A 27,759-nucleotide genomic window follows, 5' to 3' on the forward strand; every position below is an offset into this window, starting at 1 on the left:
GGTTTTCTGCTGCCCCAAGCCGTGGGGGAAAAAAAAAAAAAAAAAAAGATCGGCGGCACTTCGGCGGCAGCTCAAAGAGGGACTGAGGGACCTCCCGCCGAAAACCCAGACGTGCCGCCCCAATAGCGGATGGAGTGCCGCCCCTTTGTATTTGCCACCCCAAGCACCTGCTTCCTTAGCTGGTGCCTGGAGCCGGCCCTGTGCAAGACAGAAGTTCTTAGGGTTGTGTCCAGGACTGGAGATATTGGCTAGTGTCATTCGGTTGCACAATCCAAGGAGAAGCTTATATGCCAGAGGCTGTGCATGAACAGCCCAGGAGTGGGGGTTCTCACAGCAGAGCAGGGTAAGGCAGGCTCCCAGAGTCAAGGACTGGAGTGACCTAGCGGATCCAGAGGGGAACGTCACAGCATGGGTATGTGCTGATGGCCACTGTTCTATTTTTCAGGGCTGGACATACCACCCAGTATCTTGCTTTACACTAATGACCTGATCTTGCACCATAGAAGTAAATGAGAGTTTTACCATTGACATCAATAGGATGAGGATTGGGGCTTATATAAGTGAGAGTAATGTGTGTCAAATTTATTAAGATTTGGCTCACTCAGGTGTCTGGCCCCTTACAGTGCTGGTAGATGAAGACAGATGATTCTAGGCTATTTGTAGACAATGGTATGCTACGTTCAAAAGATGCATTTATTTTAACCAAGGTGTTTTAGATACAACCTGTAGGAACCTGACATTCACCACACAGAGATGGACAGGTACTGATAACAGTAGCCAACTTAGAAATGATTCAATCTTAACTACAGTGGTGCTACTGCCCCATTATAATAGGGTTTTCCCTTACAACAAAAAGTGGAACACAGATCTTCAACCCTACTGACTCAGTGCCAGGTATTGTTGCATCCAGTGTAAATTAAAACTAGCCTTTTTGGCTCTTGCTTTATTAAAACTCTGCTTCATACACCTTAACCAAAAAAGACCTTCCCAGCAACTGTTTCATGTAAGTTATCATATTTAGAATTGTTTCAGACTTTATGAAATATAGCATATCTATCTAATAGCACCTCAGGGTGCGTCGTTTCAAGACAAATCATGGAATAGTCCCATTGGATTTTCTAGTTTTAAAATTCTGTGAAATTCATAGAGAAATGAATTACACTGAAAATGTGATGGTAGTGATGTTGCTATAAAGCTGATGTTAAATTTCTGTGTGTGTGTGTTGTCATCCAGAAGACTCTCCTCTAGGAAATGTCTTTGTTCTTGTTATGAAAACACACTCTTCCATATCCACTTGAAGATTATATTTGGTTGTTCATTTGCATGAATTGTGTGAGTGTCTGTATGTGAAATGCTTATTTTCTAGGTTTCCTGGACAAATAGATGAGGCACATACACTAAATCATAAACAAGGTATATTTCAGAAATTGAGCCTACAGATTTGAGTTGTCTTTGTATCTGTTGATGTCTTTTTGCAAAGTAGCATTGTGGGTGTTCCCCCCCCCCCCCTTTCTATCGGGGATGTATACACTAGTGACTGTCCATGTGCATGGTTGTGCCGTAACTCACTGTTCGTATCTAAACCCCAGAAGCATGTGTCTGAAAGTGAGCAGAGGGGCAAGTAAGATGGCACACCTGAGGGATATGGGTAAGTACACACCTCAGGCTGTGGCACAGCCCTGTACCCATGCCAATTTGCAGTGTGGACAGGGACAAGGGGTGGGTACCAGGCTTTGAGTGTCAATAGTCTTCCACCCCAATTTCCACAATACACTGAACCTTTTTCTTCCTGCCCCTTACCTGATGTATAAGGTCCCTGTCCCTCTATTTTCAATGGTATTCCATCAGAACTGCTTTCCACTGCATTTTTGATCAATGCAGGTGAGCATGGATTCTGCCACTAGTGCAGCCGCTTGGCCTGTCGATCCTGACTGGGAGCTGATCAATGTGTGGTCAGAATATACCATCTTCCATGACTTTTCATGGAGCATCAGGAACATTCACTTGCACTGGGAAATTTCACGGAGGCTGGAGGAGGGCTCATGATATGTGCCCCTTCTACAACAATCTGGACTGGGTGCCCTCAAGGGCTCGCAACCCCTTTCTCAACCCTGCAAGCCTCATTGTCTGACCGGATGCCAATGAGGGCCAGGGTGAAATGGCATCAGGGCCCACGAATGATGTCATTCGCTTGTTCCCGGAAGTGCTGGTTAAAGAACCCGCCCCCCAAGCAAACTTGAGGAAGACCCTAAGCCATGAGAGGAACTGGAACCTGCGGCTGGTAAGTTACTATGGACACCTCACCCTCCAGGGCATTTGAAGTGCTGGAAATTGCAAACTGGTAACATAGGCACTGTAAGGAACTGCCAACCCTTTGCAACTTGAGACAGTATGAACATTTGTACAGTAACTCCTCACGTTGTAGTTATGTTTCTGAAAAATGCTACTTTTAAGCGAAATGATGTTAAGAGAATCCAATTTCCCCATAAGAATTAATGTAAATAGGGGGAATTAAGTTGCAGGGAAATTTCTTTTCTCCAGACAAAAGACATTATATATGTTGGGAGCAGCTCCAAGGCAGAGGCAGGAGCAGCATATGGCAGTGGCAGGAGGGACACCTGAACTGCCTAGCAATTGATAGCTTGCTGGGTGGCTGCCACACAGGGAACTTAGGGGAGCTGATATGGGGGCTGCTGGCCCACCCTGGTTCCAAGCCCCCACTAGCTAGCTCCATCGGGCTGCTTTTCCTGCAAGCAGTGGACAAAGCAGGAGGCTGCCAAACAACGTTATAAGGGAGCATTGCTCAACTTTAAATGAGCATGTTCTCTAATTGATCAGCAACGAAACTACATTAACTGGGATGACGTTAAGTGAGGAATTACTGTACATTTTTTTTTTTTTTGATCGTTGGTAGCCTCTTCCTTCCTCATGGGCTGCCAAGTTGTCTGAGAACTAAGGATAGTAACAGTTGCATTCCTGGAATGCTCAAAAGTATCAACATTTTGGCCTTCTACAGCAAAACAATGTTATATAGGGCATTTCTTGTCTTATATATTTTTCCCCTTTGGAAGAAGCCCACTCTTGTCTTTGAATTATCAGGATCTTTGTCTCCAGAAAGGGAATCTGTTCCACCAGGAGGGCAGTAGCAGCACCTCAATATAGCAGAGGCTGATGGAGAAGGACCCTGGAAGAGCTGCTCATGGAGATGGAAGGAAGAATTAGGAGCAGTTCCTCAGAGCAGAGGAAGGCAAAGCTCTTCAGCAGGAGGAGACTTTGAGCTAGTTTGTGGAGCAGGAGGCTCACCATAGGGAATGGGAGCATTCCCTAATGGAGACGTTGATAGAATGAGTGGCCAAACAAGTCTGGGGTTTGGCCACTGCAACTGTCCATGGGCTGCCTCCACTAGCTGTTGCCCAGGCTGCTGCTGACCCAGAGGACCCTCTTTCTAGACATCTGCCACTCCCCAGAGCCATTGGGAGGAGGACATGGAGACTGCAGGACTCCCAGCACCACATCTCCACCGGCACCTGAAACCCCTTGCATGGGGACCCTCTTGATCATCAAGGAGGGAAATGATGAACCTGTGGGAGTCCCTGAACCCCACCAAGTGCCCACCAGACAAACTCCATGCAGAAGTCACTGGTGTCCAAGAACAATTTCCCCCCATCCAAGCAAGGGAAAGAAGACAGGTGTAGACATTAATATTTGCTGGTATTCGCAGGATCAGTCCCGTTATTTTAAATATTATTGGTTGACATTTCATTGTAAAATATTTTAATGACGTTTCTTATATTTACTTTTATTAAATGTGATAGTTTCCTTGATTGTGTGTGTGGACCCTCCTTCCTAAGTGCGATGAATGGAGGAAGAAAAGGTTCAGGATTGGGCCCCAAGATTCACAGCTAGCACCAATAGCAGGCTCAGTAGAGAGGCCAAGGTAGAGCGGATAGTACGCCCTTCAGCTCCTTAAGGTCCCCGGTATAGCTGAGGAACTTTAGAAGAGAAGTGTGGTGCTTAAATTAGTTCACAGTAGGATGTGGAGGCCAATGGTTTTGGTAGCTGTTAGAAAGGAAGAAATGCTACATGTCACCTCAACACATTGTTGGACTCCAACATGTCTGTGTTGGACTGTGGCTATAACAACACGTTAAGGTTCTTGAGGCTATTGATTGCATGATTTGTTTAATAGGTTGTTATTTTAGATCAAAATTTAATGTTTTCCCCCTTCTTCTTGGAAAGGAAAAACTTACACAAATTTTAAAAAAAACACAATATACTTTATGTGATGATTTTCATGGACACAACACTTCTAGGCTCAGGATACTTTTTTCTATTGTTACAAGCACTCTCTGGCAAGAAGATATGTAAGAGACCATTGTGTCAAGCTTTTTCGGCTTGTACAGTGGGGTTGTGAGGAACTTACAGACTTCCGTAAAGTGAAGTTTCTAACGAAAGCCATTATAACAACTGTGACAGACCCAGACCAGTGGGGTACAGGAGTCTGGTAGAGGGCAAATATACTGGTCACTGGATGAGTAGTTTTCTGTTACCTGAGTGACCAGAGCAGGGGCTGTACTAGAGTAATCAGGAACCTGCTAGAACCAGTTAAGGCAGGCAGGCTAATTAGGACACCTGGAGCCAATTAAGAAGAAGCTGCTAGAATCAATTAAGGCAGGCTAATCAGGGCACCTGGGTTTTAAAAAGGAGCTCACTTCAGTTTGTAGTGTGAGGAGCTGGGAGCAAGAGGTGCAAGGAGCTGAGAGTGAGAGGGTGTGCTGTTGGAGGACTGAGGAGCACAAGCGTTCTCAGACACCAGGAGGAAGGTCCTGTGGTGAGAATAAGGAAGGTGTTTGGAGGAGGCCATGGGGAAGTAGCCCAGGGAGTTGTAGCTGTCATGCAGCAGTTACAGGAGGCACTATAGACAGCTGCAGTCCACGGGGCCCTGGGCTGGAACCTGGAGTAGAGGGTGGGCCCGGGTTCCCCCCAAACCTCCCAATTGACCTGGACTGTGGATTCTTCCAGAGGGGAAGGTCTCTGGGCTGTTTCCCAACCCACATGGTGAATCTCTGAGGCAAGAAAATCCACCAATAAGCACAGGACCCACCAAGATAGAGGAGGAACTTTGTCACACAACATAAGACTAATTTTTGGGCTAAATTATACCAGTCTAAAGCAACTCCATTGACTTCAGTGGAGTCACTTGAGACTGATGTAATTTAGACCAGAATTTAGTCCTATTGACTTCATTGGAGTCAGTTAATATTTGGACCACAGTTACACTGGTGAAGAGTTTCAGATTAATCAAGATTAGTTCTTGTTTTACCTTTTCAAAATAAATGTGGAAAGTCAGGCTCTTTCTCTTTCTTTTAATTTTGACATAAGATCATAATTGACTCTGGATATCTTTGTTTAATGGGAGGGACTATTAACCATGTTTATTGTTTTTGAAGAAAAGCAGTATTCCAGATTAAACTCTTCTACATCTTTGTAACTCTATTCTTATGACAGAGTTAGTTTATTGACTGACTGTTTCACAGAGAGATCAATAGTATTCAGGCTACAGATTCTTCAGTTACAAACTCTGCTCTTACTGGGGATGTTATCACATTAACAGCTCTCTTGTTGAATTGAGAAGTTGGTGTAATTTATCTAATTCCTGCAGAAAGATCCAAAAATAGACAGCCAAATCATCCTTAGTTCATATTCATTAATGCTTTGATCTAACATTTGCACTGTTGATAGATGCCTTTAGAGACCTCTTGATGTGTGTGTCTCCTGTCTCACTGCCATTAAACCTACTGGCTAGATTCTATTTTGAAAAACTGCTTGTAGAAATAATACTGAGATTTATTTCTATGGGAATTTCAAGGGCCATACAAGTACAGTGCAGAGCTTCATCTCAGGGAGGAATGGTGTACCTTTGGGATGGTGCAACTGACACCTTCCTCCCTCCACTTTTTAACACAGGCCCCTATATTCTCAAGGAGATAAGCGTGTAGCCCTGCCAGTTCCTCACCCAGCCTTGTCCCCTTTGGAGCAAAGTGTGTTTCTGGAGTGATTGGAGGTAGCAATTCCTATGCTCCTGTGAGTGGATGCTCTGCATTTGTGACTGGTCTCTGCTATGGGATGTGCACTCTGCAAGCACCATTGTAAGAACCAATCACAATTGGGGCCCTTATGCAGCATAAAGAACTATAGTAGCATTGCTTTGTATAGGCAAGCTCCTGAAGCTTCTATGGAGGGTCAGATTCTGCTCAGTTACACGTACATTCAGGGGAATTGAGGGCAGAGTTCTTTGTTAGGCAAAAAATCCCAATAGTTAATGAGAGTGATGACTTAGGGGTTATAACCCCCTCCGTGTCTGTTCTTCAATGGCCCTGCCATCTGTGTGTGTCAAGAGGGCTAACTCCCTTAACACTGTGGTCCCAAAACTTTCAGAAGGATCCAAGTATAGGTGTGGGACTAAAATATAGTGGGCTGGGAGACTACATGTGCTATCCTTCCTCCCCTCTCCTCACACACTAAGCCACTGCTGCTGCCCCCACCCACCCACCTACAAGCGTAGGAAAGGCTGCATTCATGTCTTCGTGGAACTCCCCTTGAGGTGAAGCTCCAGGGATGGGAACAGTAGGGAGGCTTAGAAGTGTAGCTCTATTGCAGCTGAAACTGCTAATAACAAGAGCTGTAGGGAGGCACAGGAAGTTTGCAGAGATGTCTCTCTCTGTGCTTCTGGTGCATCACTCAGGTCTCTGGGCTGCAGGAGGAGAAACCTGCCCTTTGTAAAGTGATCCAGAGTGGTCATCCCCACTGCACTTCCTCCTGTGGGCTTTTCCATGGGTAAGGGTGTGATCTGGCACTCTAGGTTATAATCCGTCTTTAGACAAATGGGAGTTTAACTTGGGTAAAGACTGAGTAAAAACTTCAGTAATGGGAGGTGTGTGTGTGTGGGGGGGGGGGAGAGTCTCCCTTCTTCCCTTGTTTTGGGGCCAGCTTGTAATACCAGTGTGAGTTCTGCTAGCTAGAACCTGCCAATAAACTGTGGTTCATTTTATCCAGAAATAAGAATTGATTTACTATTGGTTGCTTATGAGAAACTGGAAAAGGAATTCCTTTATTTGCAGTGTTCAAACCCTTGGGCTTCAGAAATCCTGAGCCAGCCCCTCCAAAAATATGAGATTATAATGCATAATTTGTCTTCTGAGCTTTTCGTGGTCTTTTTTTCCCCAAACTTTTCTCTGCAAACTTATTTTTAAATGGAAAGGTGAGATTCTCACTCAATTACATGACTTTGGGTTTGGGGGCTTTTAGAAAAACTCCAAATACTATGAGATAAAATCATTAGAATTGTCCACACAGTTCTATGCTACATGTTCCTTACTAGAAATAAAACTATGGGACTTAACTCTGCCTCTGCTACGGATGAAGTTTTCTCTTCTATAGTAAGCAGTGACTCATAGGAACAGTCTGTATGATTAACTATGGCAGCTATCTCTTCTAGTACATCTAATTATCTGTTCATTAGACCATAAACCCAGGAGTTAGGAATGTGTGGGGTGTCTCTGTTTAAAGGGCAGTCTCATAATGTAAATATTAAAAATGAGCTTTCTGGTTTGCTTAAGTTAGACTGACAGGCTAAGAACCTTGTGTTGGTTTTGGCTGACAAAGAAAAGCATATTAAGAGGAAAAAAAGCTTTTGAGGATTGCTGTATCAATAAAATCGTAAAGCATAATATAAACTTTATACTGTTTGCTTGTTTAACATTTAAAAGCCCATTAACAAATAGCATCAGATTGTGTGTAGAATAAGAGAATAAAAAGTGTATAGAGCTCTCCTTTTGTAAACATGCCCTTGAACCCACTTGTTGCTTTGATAGATGATTTAGTCACAGTGAGAGAGGAGCTGGCCTTGGAGAACCATATTTATAATATATTTAAAATAATTATATCCTGGGTAGTGGAACTTCTCTAGGTTTGTATGTAATGTAGCAAGGATAAACTAGAGTGCTATGCCTGGCTTTCCGCACCGTTTGAAGAGGTGGAGGAATAAGGGGAAGAATGTGAATGTGGTTAATTGTTGGAGAGGGAGTGTTCATTTGCCTGTCTTGCTGGTTGAGGATTACATGGGATGGAATTGCTACGGTTTGATTGGTGTGTGTGTGTGGGGGGGGGGGGGGGGGGAGAATGGGATGGGGAGAGTCAAATTTGCATTTTAAATGGTGTTCAGGGCACATAGAGCAAGCAGATGATGTGGGGTTTTGTTCTTCCTCTGCATAAGTCTTAATAAACAGATGACCTGATGTGCATTGCTTTTCTCCATGTGAGTAATATTTATTCATAGTAGTAGTACTATTGAAGTCAATGGGATTAGTCATGGGAACATGGAGGACAAAAGGGCATAAGGACTGGCAAAATAGAGTCCATAACTAATTATAACAATTTTTGGCTTCCTTTCTTTATCGCTAGGAATGCAATGTACCTGCATCTGGAAAGCTTTAAGCAACTCATAAAGGGAGATATGCATGGAAAATTTTAACTTCAGCAATGGGAGAGTGGAGCTAAAAGGTGTGCATTTTCAAACACAGAGAAAATAAGCAAAGGCAGCGCTGGCTAATGGTTAGATTAGAGGAATGGGGATTAGTACACCAGGGTTCTGCTCCTGACGCTGCCACTGAATTGCTGTGTGGCCTTGGGAAGGTCCCTTAAGCTGAAATACTGACAAGAAAATGATGCAGGCAATTGCTGTTGAGCTCTAGAACTTGACATCTTCAGTCCTCTCTCTTAAGTAACAATTACTAGTCATACCAAATTGCATGGTGTGTGGGTGTGGGGTTTCCCTCCCTCATAGATGGGGGCTAAGGTAAGATAGCAAATACAGGGCAGGTCTTCAATGGAGCTATGACAGTTTACACTAGCTGAGGAACTGCCCCTACATCTTCATGTTTGATCCTGCTGTGAGTCAAAATCTGTACTTTGGACCCCAGAAGAGGGAAATACCAGAAACCGAACCCATTGTATCATCTGATCCTTACACTCGGACTATAATTGCAATGAAACATTTCATTCGTAAACTGAATGAAACTTTTTTGAAGTCCCAAGGTATAAATTACAAGTGCTAATGAATGTTTTATGTACATTTTAAATCTACTAAACAGAGGGAGAACTCATAGTGCAAATGCAAATCTTTCTTGCCTTCTATGAGAAATTAGTGAATGTCCTGAAATAGAAGAAATACCTAGTACTAGGAGAAATAATGAATAATTGTGACATATCTAATGGAGATTATTGTTTAGATTGCTTCTACAGTAAAATAATCAATGATTGCTTTGGCCATAAATTTGCAATATTTAGCAGAATTTCCTTGTCATTTCATGCAGAAGTGACATCAAGAAACCTGAGATTAGTAGCTATGTGAAAATGATTTTCATGTTTATAGTTACTTTTAGAAATTGTTGCATTTCTCATTTTGCCTGCAAGGTGATGTTCTCCTACTTAAATCAGTGGAAATTTTGCCATTGATTTTAGTGAAAGCAGGATTAAGCTTTTGGGCCCTGTAAAGAATTAACCATGGCTTTAAATTTACTCACAGGACTAGTGTCATTGAACTCAAAGTATGTAAAGTTAAGCATGTGCACCAACCTTTATAGGATCAGGGCCTTCATTTGCAGCACTACTGAGCATAAAAAGACATCAACATTTTGACACCATGGGTGAAATTTTGACCTCCTTTTTGTCAATGACAAAACCCCATTGACTTCTCTGAGACCAGGATTTCACACCGTATGCTCTGATGGTAAATTCTTTGGTGCAGGGCTTATCTCGCAATGTGTATAATCTACTGATCAGTGTGTGTTATGTCTCTCTCTCTCTCTCTCTCTCGTTCGATCCACATAGTGTGAGTCTGTTCTAACTAGAACTTGTCAGAAATTCTTTAGTGAAACTTTTTTGGTCAGAAAATGCAGATTCATTGAATTCAGAAAGTTTCACTGAGACAATGGAAGTATTTTTATTTTAAATGACGGTCCAACAGAACACAGGCAAGGCTCTGACAGGACCCTGCTTGCTCACCCTCACAGCCCTTCAAGCCTGGTGAGCTGAAGGAGACCTCGGAGTACTGGCTCCTGGTTCAGCTGGGTGCTCCCAGCAGCCCTTCCCAATATCGCTCAAATAATTTTGAATAACAAAGTAGCATGAAATCAGAAATGGAGCAGTGTAGAGAGGATAAATCAGCCATTTATGTAGTTCTCTTGACATAACTTTCCTAGTGTATTATACAGATTATTATATTTATATTCCTTTTCTCTATTCCTCCTTTCCCCCGAAGGCCAAATGTATGTCTGCAACAAGAGCTGGCAATAGTGGGACAGCGGCAGCCGTGTGTTCAGGCTTTTACCCAGGTTGTCAAGATGTGGAAACAAGGCTGCACAGGACATAAGTGGTGTATGGCCTATGAGAGAAGGTAGTGCATGATTGCTAACTAAGTTATTTTATTGCCTGTTTTCTGGTAAGGCAATTGATAGGAATGCTTCATACTTTGCCCATAAAATATGTACTGAGAAATGTATTACAATACCTTTAGCCCTCCCCACAAAAAAGTTGTTATGGATATATCGGTATGTGCTGTTGGGATTTTGCAGTCAGTTTGTATTTCTATCAGAGGCATGTGTTTATGCACATTAGCATTTATCGTGGTGGGTAAAATTTATTTTTTTAAGGTGTGGTTGTTTTTTTTTTTAATTTGAATAGGTTTATATTAAGGCCTAAACATTATAATCTATTAAATCTATAATCTGTATCTATAATCTATTTAAAATACAAAAAAAAATTACACATTTGCTACCAAGTTTTAAAGAGTCAAACCACTGAACTGGTGGAAGTCACTGGCTAAGCACCTAGAACCAGAATTTGTTTAAGTGCTAAACCAGTTTTTGATAGTGGGACATGTTTCACTTTACTTTCTCAGATACAAGAACCATTGATTATGTCTGAAATGAGTCTATGTTACAGATATAATGTGTGTGATATATTAAATCCTGTGTACCTTACTGCTGTGTTTTGAATAAGCTGCACAGAAGGAAGTTGGGATAATTCTCTTCCATTGACTCTTATTTTATAGGACGGGGTATTACACAGTCTACAAACAAGTGTACATCATAGAGCATCAAACTGTCTATAAATGTTGTCCAGGATGGACCCAAGAAGATGACGAACCTGGCTGCTTGCACTGTAAGTTGTTACAGGATCCATCCAACGTTGTGAGGCAAAAGATAGAATACATTTCTCCATCTGGTCTTATTTACTTGTTGACTATGTGTTGTGAAAAGATGGCCTCTCTCTATTGCTTTTTAGATACATTTAGGATTCCCATAAAGGTGAATGGTCTCTTATCATAGACTTTTTTAAAAAGCATAGTAGCACCAGGTATCTTTAAGATGGCTGAGAAATACTTTGCAAGGACTATCATTAGAAGCTCGACATTCATAATTTATTGGTGTGCCAGAATCTCTCCTGGCCTTCCATAGACTTGATGTCCAGTTTAGTGCTGATATAAGCAAATGTAGATTCTTTTTGAAATAATAGAGTTGTGGCTGCCTAAACCAACACTAAATTTGGCCCCATCTCTCTTGCTCTGCACCTTGCACTCATGTAGCACTGGTATCAGTCTGTCCCTCCACAATGGGAATGACCATTGTTAGGTCTAGAAACTTCTCTACTACAGCTCTTACCATCTACAGGTTTCCTGTATCTCTTTACCTCAGATTCTCCATTTCATTTACCGTACCTCTGAACTTCTCTCTACTTCGGCTATTTTTTCCCCTGTACAGCATTTTGGCCTATGCTTTGTATGAGAGAGACTAAACAAAATAAAATGTTTTAGGGTTGTATGCAGAGTCCTTGCTTTTGTGGTAATTTTTCTTGAGGGGTTGCCCCTTTCTGTTTCATGCTATTGATTCTGTTTTGTTTGCTTCTCTGTAAATGCTGTCAAAGATGCATTTAAAATCTGTAACCAAATCTGAAGCATAAAAGGAATTTATCAAATTGAACTTCTGTGGAAATGTAAAATCCTTTTCTTGGAAAAATAATGCAGACTCTCTGTGAATTCTTTAAGGCACCGGAGTAGCTGAACTAACCTTTATATTCAATACGTTCAGGCACAAGGAGACTGTTTTGATTCAGCTGGTTCTGTATTGTGCATTTGGGGGACAGGGGGAGGAAATTGTCTCACCGTAGCTGTTACATAATCTATTGAGATGTGAGTTTCAATCATCACTGCATTATACCACAGCAATTCATCCACCCTTCCATCATTCTCCCTGTGGAATCTGTTAGCATTCTTAATCTTGCCAGACTGTGCGTTCCACCCTTTAAACATCTTAAAGTCAAACCACACCATTCCCATTAAACTATCCCAAGGCCATTATTACATTACATTATATTTTATTTTATTATCCTGGACTGGGACATCATATCTGTATGATAATTGGAAGGAAGATTCTTTTTGCCTATGCCCCTAAGAACAAGGCAAACTCTAATTTAACTTGTTCAGTGAAAACCAAACCTCTGGTTCACATCAGTTTGGGAGGCTTCTGTTACAACCAGAATATGACACTCTGAGGTATTAGTTCTTTCTGAAGAGTTGTACAATGAAGATTCTTCTTTGTTTTTTTTCTAGTGTTGTGCTCTGTAAGCACTTGCTTCAATGGAGGGAAATGCTCTGAAGGAGGATCCCTAATGTGCCAATGTCCAGCAGGATTTCAGGGTCTGCGCTGCCAGTATGGTGAGTCAAGCTTAAATTGCTTGCAGTGTATCTATAATAGTCTATATTGTTTTGAGGATGCTTTCAGATAAAATGAGCTCAACTAATATTTTGTTGACATGCACTCTATCTTGAGGTTACTTCTGCTGCTTTTTAAATGGCTATGCAGTGGCTCCACCTATTCTCAGTACTTGCTTCCTTTTTGTTAAGTTTATCTAATAAAATAAATAAACACAAACCCACAATTGGCCCAATTTGTCGTGAGGCTGTGATGCTGCACAATGTAATACTAGTGAAAATCTCAGCGCTAAGAATACAGTAGAACTTCTGTCTACTGCTCACTTGGTAAATTGGATCGTTTTCAGAAGCAGCCTGGCATTCTCACTCCATCTTTCAGCTATGGCCTTACCCTTTCAAATAGTGGGCACCCAAAACTCTCAAGTGAGTCAACAGGAGTTTGGTGAATGCAAGGAATGTAGGTACTGGGCCACAGATCTTTAATGATGGGCTGCTGTAGTGATATGTCTCATATTAGGAAGACTGGCTTTACAAAATATGCTGCAGAACATTTCCTAGTGTTCTGTGAAATTATTTTGGTATCTGCAGTTCAGTATTAAAGACACAGAGTACCTTTTGTGACTATGGTATCACTGACCCTTGTATTGTGATATTTTCCCTCTTATTTGCTCCTTCACAATATTTGGTAATGTGCAACTGGTCTACCAGGAATTGGTGAGGTTCTGCTCTAGTGTGCACTATGCAAAAGTGTGTATTGCAAATATGTATGCAAACTATATATATTGGCACTAACTGCTCCAGTTTAATAGGTATTTTTGTTTTTTTAAGTCAGCCTTTCAGAAGAGTCAGTCTCGTAAGACAAAGAGTTGTATAAATGCGGGAAAAACAATGATTTCCACTATATTTCAATCCTTAAGGATTTAATTACATTGTAGTCTGTGCAAATAAAACTTTATTTGAAATTTTAGATCTTCAAATTTTCTCTTTCTAGCCATGTGAAGGGTAATGAGATTTGATGGCACTTTTACACTGACAGACTTTGATAGGTTGCAAATGCTGAGCCAAATTCTTCACCTTGATACACTGATGCAAATCTAAACTAGCTGAGTAGAAGCCACATAGAAGCTAGACTAATCTCACTTCATGATCTCTATGCATGCATAAAAGAACCTACTCTATCAATTTCCCTCTTTATTGTTCAGAGATATGACCTACCCTGTCACCAAATATTTTATTTAAAATAACACTTGCAATGTCACATTTATTGCTATAATATTTTGGGCCATCAGGGTACAGTTATTCTCATTCAACTATATTCTCCTCTCATTTACATCTAATGCTTTGTAGCTGTAAGTGAGGGAGAATTTTAATGTCTCTGCCATACTCCATCTTGATTACAGTCCTTAATTTAAATGCAATGTGCTCAAAAGCTGAATTCCAAATTCAATGTATGGCTTGTGTCATTCTTGTTCTATAAGCTATCAGACTCTGACCTCCACTTGGGCTCATATGGGTCTCTCTGTGATTTGACCTTTTATGGGCACACTGCACTGGTGTGGCTTCACTCCAGATGAGGAATAGCAGCCACTCCTGAGTGAAGGTAATGAGGCAGTCTGGTTTACAGCAGGCTACATCACCTGATGGAGAAATGCAAACATTCAGCAAATGAAGAAACAGAGAGTATTTATTTTACTAAAGCCCTGTTATAGAATCTAGTCACAGATGACATTTTTAATGTGTAAACATGAAAAAATGGAGCACTTCAATAAATAAAATGAATGGAACTTCTGCTGGTAGCAAAGCTTCAGAATATTGTGGGCCAAACTGTGATCTCAGGCCCAGTCTAGATTAAGGATATTTGTATGGGTGTTTCTATGATTATGTATTTACACTTGTGCAAATCACAAATATATATGTGCTGCACTGACTCAAAGCAGGGCTTATGCTAACTGTGGCTTTTGAACTACGTTGATGTAGCTACACTGGTGCAAATTTCCTTAAGGTAGACATGGCCTAAATGACACCAGTGTAAATCTGCAGCAATAGTGCACTGATACCAGTGGAACACTGGTATAACTGAACAGAATATAGCTCAGCATATCTGAGAAGGGCCCAAAGTAACCTTTCCTTTGGATCTGCAATATACAGTTTCAGCAAAATCAAAATAGCTTCAGCTCATATGTCTCTGTTAGAAAAATTGAAATGGAATACAAAACTAGTTCTAAATGCACTGATTACCTTGAAATACCTAAAGTGTTAAGACATTCCCTAGAGCAGACGAGGCCTATGGCATTCCAGACAGACAAATCATGTACGTACGATGTGTGGAGAGAGAAGGTCAGATCCTGGGACTAAAATGAGATTTTGCACTCATTAGTTGACAGGGAGCGGGCTGGAGTGGTGACTGGAGACATCGTAAAAACAGTGCAAGTTATCCTGCAATTTCAACTCTTCACAGTTAGGTGGAGCTTTATATTGCTGGTTTACTTTCTACTGATTTGTGAGAGTTTGAGTGGAATTTCGGTAGTCATTTCCAGTGTTATACAGTAGCTGCTATCTGCAGTCTGGCAGGAGTAGATTTATAATTAAATACGAGAAAAACCTCCATTCAAAAAGAACTCTAAGATCAATTCATCTGACCAACGGAAGCAAGGTAATTAAGAGTGCAAGTTCTGCTTAAACGCTGCAGGGGCCCCCAGTCAGTATGCTTGTGAGATTTGTACCATATTTACAGGCAAAATGAAGTTAGATATATTGCCTCTTTAAAGTAGTTTGAATTTAATGTGAATGCATTATTTAATGGCAATATATTATGTGTTTTTTTTAAATGGCCATTAAACCCAGTTCCCCGTTCCACATGCAGCCTGTATCCAGAATAAACTGTTTTCATTCCTAATCCTTTGGCTTTCTTTGAAATGTACCCGCCATATCTTAGGGTTTTCAGGGTTCTTGAGGTGCATTGGGAGGAGCTGAGTTACAGTCAAAGCACCATTGGTGGGTTAGAACATCCGCACCATAAAGTATTAATAGCACAGAGCAATACCGTGGTGGAGCCATTGCAATCAAGGCCTTACTTAGATTGTGGATATTGGAATCGATTTACCTGACTGGCACAGGGAGCTGCAGTTTGTGCCTCAACAGAGGCTATTGTGCCCCAAAGTGGGTTCTGGTGGGGGAGGGAAGCTTTAAATTGCAGCTGGGCTGCGTAGAGCACTGCTAGTGAAAGCTGCACACACTGGTGTGTCCTCTAGCTATGATCTCCATGAAACCATTGCCTCTCACTTCTGGGGCTTCACAGATCTGGTTTCAGTCCCCAACAGATGAGGTGTAGCGGGCACCTTGCACCACTGTCACTCTCCAATTCAAGCTGGCTTCCTGCAGAAGTTGGGGTAATCTACGCTGAAACATAAAGCATACATTTAATTAGCTTTGTTCATATCTCGCTCTTCCCATCTTCTTGCCAGTTTGCTCTAGGCTCCTAGCATTGAATAGTAGCAGGTGTGTCTAAGCATCCATCTAAGTAGAGCTGCTAGTACCCCCCAGCTGGGTCAGTGGTCCATAGAGGGAAGAAATATCTCAGAGTGGGGAGATGGCTCCAGTTTGGTTCCTCTGTAGAATGAATTTGCAATATACGTTTTCCAAACTTTCTACTCTACACATGGCCACCTTGCCTGTTTGTTCTCCTTGCCCCAAGAGTTGCTGAGCTTCCACAAATACCATTAAGTTTATTGGGAACTAGAGGCACTCAGCCTCTTTGAAAATCAAGCTATTAGATATGTGCTGCATCAATCTGTCCTACAGAAGGTTTGTAACAGGTCAGTGAGCTGACTTATGATAGCCTTGGGTATCATAACAATCTATAACATGGAGATCATCCTTTGCAATTGGCATGATAAAGTCTAACAACTCTTTTAGAGATGTTAAACTGTGTTGTCAGCCTGTAACATGAGGCCATTTCTATGCTAAGGCCATATGGTTATGATTCACATAACAAGAAGCTTGTGGAATTGTCAGTAGAAATATGTTAACTGCACATTGTATGTTTCACTAGATAGTTTTGCTAATTTACCAACACTAGCAGCAGTAAAAACTTAAAAGAAAAAAAAACTATGCCTGAAATGCCCAGGCTCTTCATATAACCATTCCAAGGATTCAGTAATAGATTGAGCTGTCTCTCTCACTGTCACTTGCCATTTATCTTGTAATTTATATAAGTCTATTATTACAATGAAAACTTGCAAACTGCATTTTTTTTTATATTGTGTGAAAGCTGAAGTCCCTTTTTCCTTCAAAGTGTAGTGGGGGTAAGGGGGACGAGACATTTCTTATAATACAAAGAGAAATGATGAGAGCACTATGCTATGAATGCCATCTTCTGCACTGCAAGTTTTATTGTCATTCGCTAATTGTTACTGGTAATCTTGCATAAGGTCTGCTAGTCACCTGAAGTGGACACCTGTGTAAATTAATTTCATTCAGCTTGTTTAATTCTGTACTGAGACTAGGTAATAGGAGATGGTGCTACTGAAAACACTCTAAATTCTGCAAAGTGAGGTTTACTATACATTTACTTGTATAACTAATATGCAAAAATGATGGGTAGCTATACTCTGAGAGTCTCTTAAGGATTCCATCACAGCACCATAAGTCATAGTCAATGATTATGTAAAGAATCTTCCCCTGCCTGCCTTTGCACACAGTTTAAAATACAGTAAACATTATTTAAAAGCCATTGCATATTATAGTGATACAAAATGGCAACATTGGCAAGGGGACCCTAAGCTGTGAAAACTGAGCTTCTCTGAAAAGGTAGAGAGTTCTTCAGAAGTCATCCCAAAGTGGGCAGGGATTGACTGTGGTGGATTTTCAGGGAAGGGAGCTCTGTATTGTAGCTTGATCCACCCACTGATTAAGAGCCCTAAAAAAGACAGGAGTGATGTCTGTATTAATACATCCTAGCTGGTGTGTATTAATGTAGTATTACCAGCTCATGAGGTTATAGTGTAGATAAGGGTCTAACAAATTTTACACTGTCTGTTTACTGGTATAGAAGATTTCCACTAATGAGAAATATTCCTGAAACTTCAGAGACACTGTGACCTGTTTGGCTAGGACTTTAGTCAGGATACCTGGGTTATACGCTTGGCCCTGTCACTAGCCTGATAGATCGCCTTAACCAAGTCATTTCACTTCTCTGTATCTCAGTTTCCCCATCTGTAAAATGGGGATAATGATTCTTGCTTTATAAAGTGCTTTGAGATCTATGGTATATAAGAGCTAAGTATTGTTACTGAAAAGGGTAATAGAACTGGGATGTGGGCACAAGGGCAAAGTAAAGCTTTTTACCTATGTCCGTTGTTATGGGTGGCTAAAGTTAGTTAATGCTTCTGAGATAGAGCAGTCATTAGTTAGGTGAATAGTTCCTGCATGTCTCATAACACTGGTCGCATATTGCTAAGAAATCAAATATATAGCAGAATGCTCTTGTCCAATCTATCTAGAGATCCTACAGCCAATGAAAATGGGTTAGTACTTTCTAGTCTAGTTGATGGGGGGCCAGAGTTCACACAGTAAAACTGCTTAAATTAAGGTTTATTTTAAAAACGTTTGATTGGAAGGGTATGAAATCTGGTCAATTTTCTTACAACCCTAAATAATCTCTCTCTCCAAGAAGCTTTGCAACAAAATATTTTTCTTCCTTTTTCTTTAGTAAATCTTTCTTCCTACAAAGAGTTATTTGATACAATTTGTGTCATTCATTCCTGTCTCTGAGAGAACAGGCAATTTTGCTATTCAGTACTAAAGAGCGTTATAGTGTAGTAAGAGTATGTATATAAAATGGTGGTGCAATTTGCACCACTTGTGAGTTCCTTTTTAAAATGGCAAATGACATTCCGGTCACAGATAGGGCCATCTTCAGAAATTGGAGCAGTAGATTTCCTGGGTTTACTGCCAGTTGCAGAATGAGGTAACGCTCATGTACTTGTTTGTGGGAGCAGTTTATCTTTTAAAATGGGGAGAAGCCTCCTCGTTGATATATGAGAAGGTTCTAATCACTGCCAGGGTTCTTTGTGTTCTCTTTGCAGATTTGGGATCCCAAGTCCCACACAACTTCAGCCGTGGCTGAAACTTCAGAGTATGAATTGCTAGAAAATGCACAGTAATTCCTAAGTTAGCCCATAGGGTGTGGAACTATACGAAGATTCAAGGCTATCCTCCTTGTTCAGAGCTCCTCTGGCCTAGTACACGCATTGTCCCATCAAGATTGTCCAGTCCTCCTTTCTGGCACTGGGTGGTTTCCATCTCCAAGTTACTAAGCATTATCCAGTGATCATCTGAGGGTATGTACAAGGCCCAGCATTATCTCCCTTCTTCCCTAGCTGTGTGGGTGGCCTATATTCTTCTCTATGACTTCCACTCTTGTGGGTGACAAGATTTCCTAATTAATCTGTCAGGTACTCCCTGGTTGCTTCTCCCATAACCTTGTTTCCTGTGCCTCTTGCTGGGTTAATCTCTAGTTCCCTCCTCATTGGGGGTGGGGGGAGCTGTTCCCCAACTGATGTACTCCTTAAACCAGCGGCACTCAAGGGCTGATCATACTTTCCCAGCTTCCATTTCTTTAAAGCTCTTAAGGAGTCTTGAGGACTGCTCCTGTCCTAGGCCTTCTCTCATTACAGTCATGGGGCATCTTCTTCAGCTGCTCCTGCCTGGATTCTCTGTAGCTTGAGGCTGTCCATACCACCTGGTCACTGTGTATTTCACAGTGCCACTGTTAGCAATGTGCTGACCTGAGTCCCTGCCCTCTAATAGAATCATGTGTGGCTTAATCCTTTCCTTCAAGGACATCCTAACATGGAAACAGAGCGATCTCAGTAATGAGCCAGAATGCTCATTACAATAACATCACAATAATGATGTTCAAATTGGTATGTCTGGAAGACTCTTGGTATTCAAACACTCATCTCAAACTTTATTTATTTTACAAGAAAAAATGCCCTAATTTCCCATGTAAATGTGCCTTGTCAGAACTGTAAAATGCTCAGGACTTTAGGTTATTTTTCCACCAAGAAAACTGCTGTGCAGGCAATAAATAGTGAAACATAAAACAGATTCTAGAACAACAGTGACAGTGAAAATATCTTGTTCTAAAGAGACAATTTTTTCTATGTACAGAGTCATTGCTATGTTAGGAATTAGAAATGGACCTCACCTATAAAGTGCATATACAAATCTCAATTTCTCCAAAGTCTGGTTCGAGGGATTTAGCCCATCTTTAACATTGACTGTGTGTAAAAAGGCAGGACTTGTGTTCCCTCTTGATCTAATACAAATAATATGCTAAGATACTGTGATGAGCACCTTGTTGGAACTGCTGTTGTAGTAATAACACTTATAGTGGAGAATCCAAATTCCCTTCCGGTTAGTGGAAAATAGTTGCCTCTTAAAATAAGAATGATGATGATAAACATTTAAACCACATAATCACTGCTGACATGGGCTGGCATGTTCACTTTCATCAGAGGTCAAGGATGAACCTAGAGATTTCTCTGATGTCTAATGTCATGAGCCACATTGGTGGGGATGTATAAGGCAGTTTGCTCTGCCACTGCTTGTGCAATACTCATTTTGTACATGGATCTTTAATGCCCAGTGCTACCCATCATTAATAGTAATTTAAGAGACCCAATTTCTAACAATATCTTAGCTTCTGATTTCATAGAAACCAAGTTGTTTCTGTAAGTCTGAATTTTGTTGATAAATTGTGTAGCCAGTTGGTTGACTACATGTTGGTTCATTGGTTATTTGGTCTAAAGTATATTTCACAATGCCACAGGTTTTTAAATATGGTACAGGAAAAGGATTCTGTTTGATAGCTGCATGGGACTGCTCTTCAGAGACTGCTATGTTACGTTCACCTTATGCAGGTGTGCTTCTGAAGTTATATCCCCAAAGCCATCTTTTTATACCCTATTTTTTTTTTTTTAACCTCTAAAAGGTACTACCTACATTTCTTGGCAGAGGCTTTAATCAATCAGCTTTTTACCTCTTGTTTTTGGTACTATGGTGTACCCCTTTGTCTCTTGTCCTGAACCCATGTATTTTAGGTACTAAGGGGCGTGAAGACACCTCCTAGGTTTGTGTGGGTAACTCCTTACCTGTTGCCATGAGAAAATTGTCAGCATCAGGACATATGATTTTCCTATCTACTCACACTGAGGCTTACTTTAGTTAATGCAAGGTATTATGGGTACTTAGTATAAGTGTACAGGATTATAACAAAGGTACAGGCCAATTTGGGCTATATAACTGCTATATGTATACTTAAATGCTTGGAATATACATTGCAGATAGTATTATCAGCATGAAATATATGTATGTTAGCTAGTGTATATTAGTCAACAGTTTTAAACAGCTTGTTTATGAAATTAGATTGATCATTAGACATGTCAATTATGGCAATTATTGGCTCTTAATTGAGACCCAGAGATGGAGAGATTTAAGAATTCCCTAAATATTTCTTGTCTAGAATTGTTTCAACTTTTAAAGGGTTTACAATGGCTTTCTTACCGTTTTGAAGACTGTTCTGAACGTTCTCTAGCCACTTTAAGTACCTTTATGTTACTCAAGTAAAGGCTGGTTATTTTGATCTCTTCTATCATCTCCTGGTGACCTTAGCTTAGCTTTCATATATCACAAATAATTTCCTGTTTGAACTGCAATTGCTGTGAGATGGCAGCGTTGAGATGCCTGTGTTACATATGACCTTCTAGAAGGGTCAAAGTGAAACTGTGAATTGAGCAAGAATGTAAATGATTGCTGGCCAGGGAGTGTGAAGCATGCTAAGAATACTTGATAGGGAGGTCTGAATTTGGGGGATGAAATTGAGGTTGGTGTGCAAACTGTGCATGACGTGTGTGGGTATTTTTGTAAGCTTGTCTGAGACTTGATAGAAGGAAATAAAAAATGTCTGCATTCTCTCTCCTCCCTCCATAGCCAGTCACATTTACAATCTAGGAAAGGGTAGTACTGATCTGCTACTCACACTGAAAGTACTATACACTGATGACAAAGGTCCCCATCCCATATTCCTTATGCAGATCAAACTCCCATTGACAGCAGTTCAACTTACATAAGGATCAAGCACACGGGGAAGGGAAGGTACTTTATTGGCGCTGAACTGACCTATACATTCTGCTGTCACATGGCAGTGGGTGAATTTTAGCTTCTAGTCATTATCAAGTGAAATAACACACTTTGCACTTATAAAATGCTTCACAAACATCCTTAGAAAACCTGCGGGGGGTAAATGACATTTATTTCTCTCCTTGTTACAGTTGGAAAACCTGAGGCAGAGAGGTTTGGGTCCTATTATGATGATAGGACCCAGATAAGAATCTAGATACAGGCTAAGTCTGGAATTTTTAAAAGACTCGAAGGTGCTCAGTTCCCATGGAGTTCAATGAAAGCTAGGCACCCAACTCCCACAGGCATTTCTTAAAATCCCAACCTATGATTTGCACAAAGGCAGAGCTGGAATTCTAACTTGGGAGTTGATGGCTTCTAGTCCAGTTTCAATCTACTAGGCCATATTGCATCTATCAAGATGTTGGGCATATACTAGTTTTATTATACCCAACTAAGTTATATGGTCTAATTGCACAACAGAATTAAAAAAATAAACATGGCATTAGAGATCTAAACAACTTAATATAAGCTTCCTTTCTTGTTTGCTTAAAAACAACATCTTACTACTGCTACTAATGCCATCTCAGTCTATCTTTCTTATTTCTGCAAGGAACACTTGATATACTGTCCTTGATGGTACATTGGTATCTCAGTGAGCTTTCACTGAATGCAGGCTTTATGCTTCAGAGTGTAATCCTCAGTGTATCGACAGCCTCTGTCAGCTTGCAGTTGTCATGGCCACGGTGGAATCTAGCTGTCCCAAGTCTGCTCATTCTTAGCCTCCTACAACTGTCTACTCCAGAGTAGACTGTAGTCTCTGCGGTATGTTGTGGAGCATCACAAGACCAAGAAAATCAATCAGTGGTCCCCCAAGAATTCAGTTACTGGTACAGAAGGCTAGTAAACCCTAAAAGTTGGTCTGTGGCATAGAAGCCCCCTAGAAAGGGAATTTTATTGCTCTTTATTTAAGACAAGATTGTGGAACATGGTCCAGTATTTGAGAAACACCTTGGACTTACTAAAGTGGAAAGGCAGCAAAGATTGTATTTGGGAGGGGGGAGAAACAGAGGAAGAAGATATAAATGATGGATTTTGGAGGAAAACAGCTCTGTTCCCATTTCACTGAAGAAACTGTTGAAGATCATCCATTCCTGTGAAAAAATTGCTCAATAATTCTTCAGAAGCTGGATTATGTGCCTTGAAAAGGGCATCTCTGTGACTGTGAGCATGTTTCAATTTGTCAGCAGTGGGTATAAGTTGTAACTGCCTGAAGATGGTTCAGTGGCATTTTATAAAATGGGTTTATAACCTCAATCCAGTCCCTATTTGGCAAGTGTGCTCATTGCAGAAGCAATCTTCACGCTCTGTGTCTGGCAGCCTTGCCAAACTCTGAATTAAAATGGAAACTGAACTGGTCTTGCCAGGTTTCAGTATAAGTTTGAAAAGTATGTTGGGAGCTATCTACTACTGCTCTTCCTGCTGTAACTGTTGTGTGGGTATAAGACAGGTTTTGTCTTTGAGACTTTCTCTAGCACTATATTCACTTAGGAAAAAAAAGAGGGGACCTCCTCACAATTTTAGGGCCTGACTGAGTAGGGTAGACCATCCTTCCATGGGTAGACCTTCCACTGACTTCAACCAGATTGAGCCTTCCTTTTCCAAATGCATCTTATGTCCTTAATTCTTGAGTTTTGGAATTCTCTTGGAACGTGGGAAGGAGAACTGAAGGGGGGTTTGCTACACTATAACTTGGAACAGTTTCCAATGCACAGGGTGCCTTTCAATCCCATATTTGTGTCTCCTGACCATCCCACTTCCAACACCGAATAGTTGTCTTTCTGCTCCCATTTGCCTGCTGATTCTTTCCGTTGTTATTGTATCCATCCAATCTAGGTAGTAAACTCCTTAGGCAAGCCGCTGTCCAAATAGTCTTTTTTTTGTAAAGACCTGTGCAAGCCTCTGGTGACATAAGTGCTTTGCTACTCCAGTACTAGAGATTACTGTAAACTATTAACTCTTTCTATATTTATATAGATATAGGTGTATATATAAAAATCTCATGCCTACAAAAGGACTTGATGGATAGAGTTATAAAAGGTGACAAGGCTGGTTGGAAAACAGGGGGAAAGACTTTTTTCTATTGACCAGTGTGTCATTTGATGGAAATTTTCTGACTTAAAAAAAAAAAAAAAAAAGGTTCATAGGTCTGAAAAGTAATGCGGGAGACTAATATACAATAGGTCCCAAAGAGTAAAGCATGACAGGAGGTCTGAGTTGCCTCTTGTGACCCAGAGGCCCATTGGTGTCAACTGGCAAAGGGTTCACTACTGCCAGCAACTTCTAACAGGCCTGACAAACTCACTACAACTAACAGAGCTTTCATGATATTTATCCATAAATAGTGTGCCATACGGTATCAACTCAAAGCTGGAGGCACACTAGTCATTATAAGCATTGTGAGATATGTGTACAGACGTTGTGAAAGGAGTTTCCTGCATGTACCGCACATATATCCTGTGAGTCTGTCGCCAGGTTTTCCCTCAGACCTGGAATGTTTGTCCATCTAGCTAACTGACATGTAATTTAAGCATTGTAGTGTTTCACAGTGGGCCTTCCATCACTGGTTTGAACTGAATATGAATAGAGAACAGCAGGGCCGGCTCCAGGCACCAGCTGACCAAGCAGGTGCTTGGGGCGGCACCTTGGGCCGGGGCGGCGCTCAGGTTTTTATTTATTTATTTATTTATTGGGCGGGGGCTGGCGCTTGGAGGAGGGGCGGTGGCTGGCGTGACGCGGCGCTGGGGGGGGCGGTGGCTGGCGCTCGGAGGAGGGGCGGGGGTTGGCACGGCGCGGCGCTGGGGGGGCGGGGGCTGGTGCTCGGAGGAGGGGCGGGGGTTGGCGCGGCGCGGCGCTGGGGGGGCGGGGGCTGGCGCTCGGAGGAGGGGCGGGGGTTGGCGCGGCGCAGCGCTGGGGGGGCGGGGGCTGGCGCTCGGAGGAGGGGCGGGGGTTGGCGCGGCGCGGCGCTGGGGGGGCGGGGGCTGGCGCTCGGAGGAGGGGCGGGAGTTGGCGCGGCGCTGGGGGGGCGGGGGCTGGCGCTCGGAGGAGGGGCGGGGGCTGGCGCAGCGCTGGGGGGGCGGGGGCTGGCGCTCGGAGGAGGGGCGGGGTTTGGCGCGGTGCTCAGAGGGGGCGTGGCTTCGGGCGGCGTGGTGTTCTAGGGGGCGGGGATTCAGGCGGCGTGGTGCTGGGAGGGCGGGGATTTCGGCGGCACTGGGGGGGGTACGGCGGCGCGGCGTGGCGCTCGCGGGGGGGGGGCGGCACTCTTCTTTTTTGCGTGGGGCGGCAAAAAAGTTAGAGCTGGCCCTGGAGAACAGTGTAGTTGTGGCCATATGGGTCCCAGGATATTAAAGAAACAAGGTGGGTGAGGTAATGTCTTTTATTAGATCAACTTCTGTTGAGAAAGAGACAAGCTTTCAAGCCACACAAACTCTTCTTCAGGTCTGGGAAAGGTACTCCCAGCCTCACAGCAAAATGCAAGGTGGAACAGATTGTTTAGCATAAATAAGCACATATTGCAAGGGACCATTCAAGGTGGAGTGGTCTGTTAAAGAGGGGCTTAGTGGGTTACAGATTGTTGTAATAAGCCATAAATCCAGTGTTTCTGTTCAGTCCATGATTTTTTTAGTGTCTAGCAGAGTAATTAATTTAAGCTCCCAGGCTTGTCTTTTGAAAGTGTTTTGCAGATTTCCTTTGAGGATGAGGACTGATAGATCAGATACAGAGTGATTGCTTTTATGAAAAGTATTCACCCACGGGTGATTGGGTGTGTGACGTTGTGCAATCTATATGGTTTTATAAAAACATGATAATAAGTGAATATAATGTAACTGGGATATGCTTCGTGCAAAAGGTCTCTTGTAAGGTATCATTACAAAGCTCATAATCTACTGAGTGTGATCATCCTATTTGTAGAAATGTACCACTCTTGTATCTAAAACTAGAAATATAAAACGTAACTCTGAGGGCCTATTGTAATTATGTAAAGTGTGGGCCATTAATGATGGTTTGGAATCTTGATGACTCCCATTAGCCAGGACCATTGTCTGCAGATGGCTGTGTTTACCTGTTAGTCTTCCTGTATATGTGTGTGCTGGCAAGTGGGCAATGAAGTCTTGCAGTGACATGTGATCATGTCACCTGAACTGGAATCCATCTTTAACCTGGTGCTTTTCCAGTGAGGGGGGGTGGAAACCCAGAGGGACAAAGGGTTCCCGCCTTATGCAAAAGATATATAAAGGGGTGGAAGAGAACAAGATATATAAAGGGGGAGAAGAGCCATCATGAAGAATCCCCTAGCTATCACCTGAGCTGGAACAAGAGCTGTACCAGGGGAAAGAATTGTGCCCAGGCCTGGAAGGTGTCCAGCCTGAGAAAAAAACTTACTGAAGCATCTCTGAGGGTGAGATTATCTGTATTCAGTTTGATTAGACATAGATTTGCGCATTTTATTTTATTTTGCTTGGTGACTTACTTTGTTCTGCCTGTTACCACTTGGAACCACTTAAATCCTTTTTTCTGTATTTAATAAAATCACTTTTTATTTAGTAATTTACTCAGAGTGTGTATTAATACCTGGGGGAGCAAACATCTGTGCATATCTCTCTATCAGTGTTATAGAGGGTGAACAATTTATGAGTTTACTCTGCTTAAGCTTTATGCAGGGTAAAACAGATTTATCTGGGTTTAGACCCCATTGGGAGTTGGGCATCTGAGTGCTAGAGACAAGCACACTTCTGTGAGCTGTTTTCGGGTAAACTTGCAGCTCTGGGACAAGTGATTCAGACCCTGGGTCTGTGTTGGAGCAGACGGGAGTGTCTGGCTCAGCAAGACAGGGTGCTGGAGTCCTGAGCTGGCAGGGAAAACAGGAGCAGAGGTAGTCTTTGCACATCAGGTGGCAGCTCCTAAGGGGGTTTCTGTGATCCAACCCATCACAGGGTGTTTTTTGTCTGTTATCATTTTCCTGCGTGAATTCATGTGAGACTGTTGTGATTGTCTGGTTTCACCCAAATATTTGTTGTTGGGGCATTTAATGCATTGGATGAGGCATACCGCATGTGCCTCAGGGAAAAGCTCTGTATAGCCCAAAAGCTTGTCTCTCTCACCAACAGAAGTTGGTCCAATAAGAGATTACCTCATCCACCTTGTCTCTCTAAGAAAGAATAGAGTCATGTGACGTCAACAGGGAAAACAAACAATGGAGGAAAAGAGTTTTGTCTAGAGATGCACTTCAGAGGGTTTACTAGACTATGACTGGGGGACAAGGCAGACATTTTGTCACCCATTCACCTTGAAGGGTGTATTCATGAAATGCTTAGATCCTAGTTTTCACTGGAAAGCAGCAGCTCTATCAAAAACTGAATCATTGAAAGAAAATCTACCTTATTGAATAGGAAAGGTAACTATTGATAAGTGTAGACCTAGGATTGCATTTTGTTTTCTTTTATATGTGTAAACATTTCTGTTTCCTCTTATCCTTACTCACTCTCTCTCAAAACCTTTGATAAACTTATGGTTGTTTCACAAGAAATATATTTCATTGGTGTGACTGTTATAAAGGACCTGATCCTAAATAATCAAGCTGTGTGTACAGTACACTGTTCCTACAGGGGCAGCTTACCTGGTATTTCTGGAGTATCTGGTTACAGGGGGATGCTTTCAGAAAGTCACGGGAACTGCACTTCACCTACTGTTTATCTGCAAAGCAAAGTAAGGGCTGGCAGAGCTCTGAGGAGAATGTTTCAGTG

The 27,759-nt window shown here is 41.9% G+C and overlaps 1 protein-coding gene across 1 annotated transcript in view; it reads left to right on the forward strand.

Annotated features, from left to right (window-relative positions):
* LOC135883712 (multiple epidermal growth factor-like domains protein 6) overlaps nucleotides 1-27,759 on the forward strand; it is a 276,711-nt gene that overhangs the window by 11,332 nt on the left and 237,620 nt on the right. The window contains 3 exon segments of the mRNA XM_065410949.1: nucleotides 10,322-10,456; nucleotides 11,114-11,223; nucleotides 12,671-12,775. Coding sequence (XP_065267021.1) covers nucleotides 10,322-10,456; nucleotides 11,114-11,223; nucleotides 12,671-12,775 — 350 coding nt within the window.

Source organism: Emys orbicularis, chromosome 9, assembly GCF_028017835.1.
Source record: "Emys orbicularis isolate rEmyOrb1 chromosome 9, rEmyOrb1.hap1, whole genome shotgun sequence".
NCBI classification, from domain to species: domain Eukaryota; kingdom Metazoa; phylum Chordata; order Testudines; family Emydidae; genus Emys; species Emys orbicularis.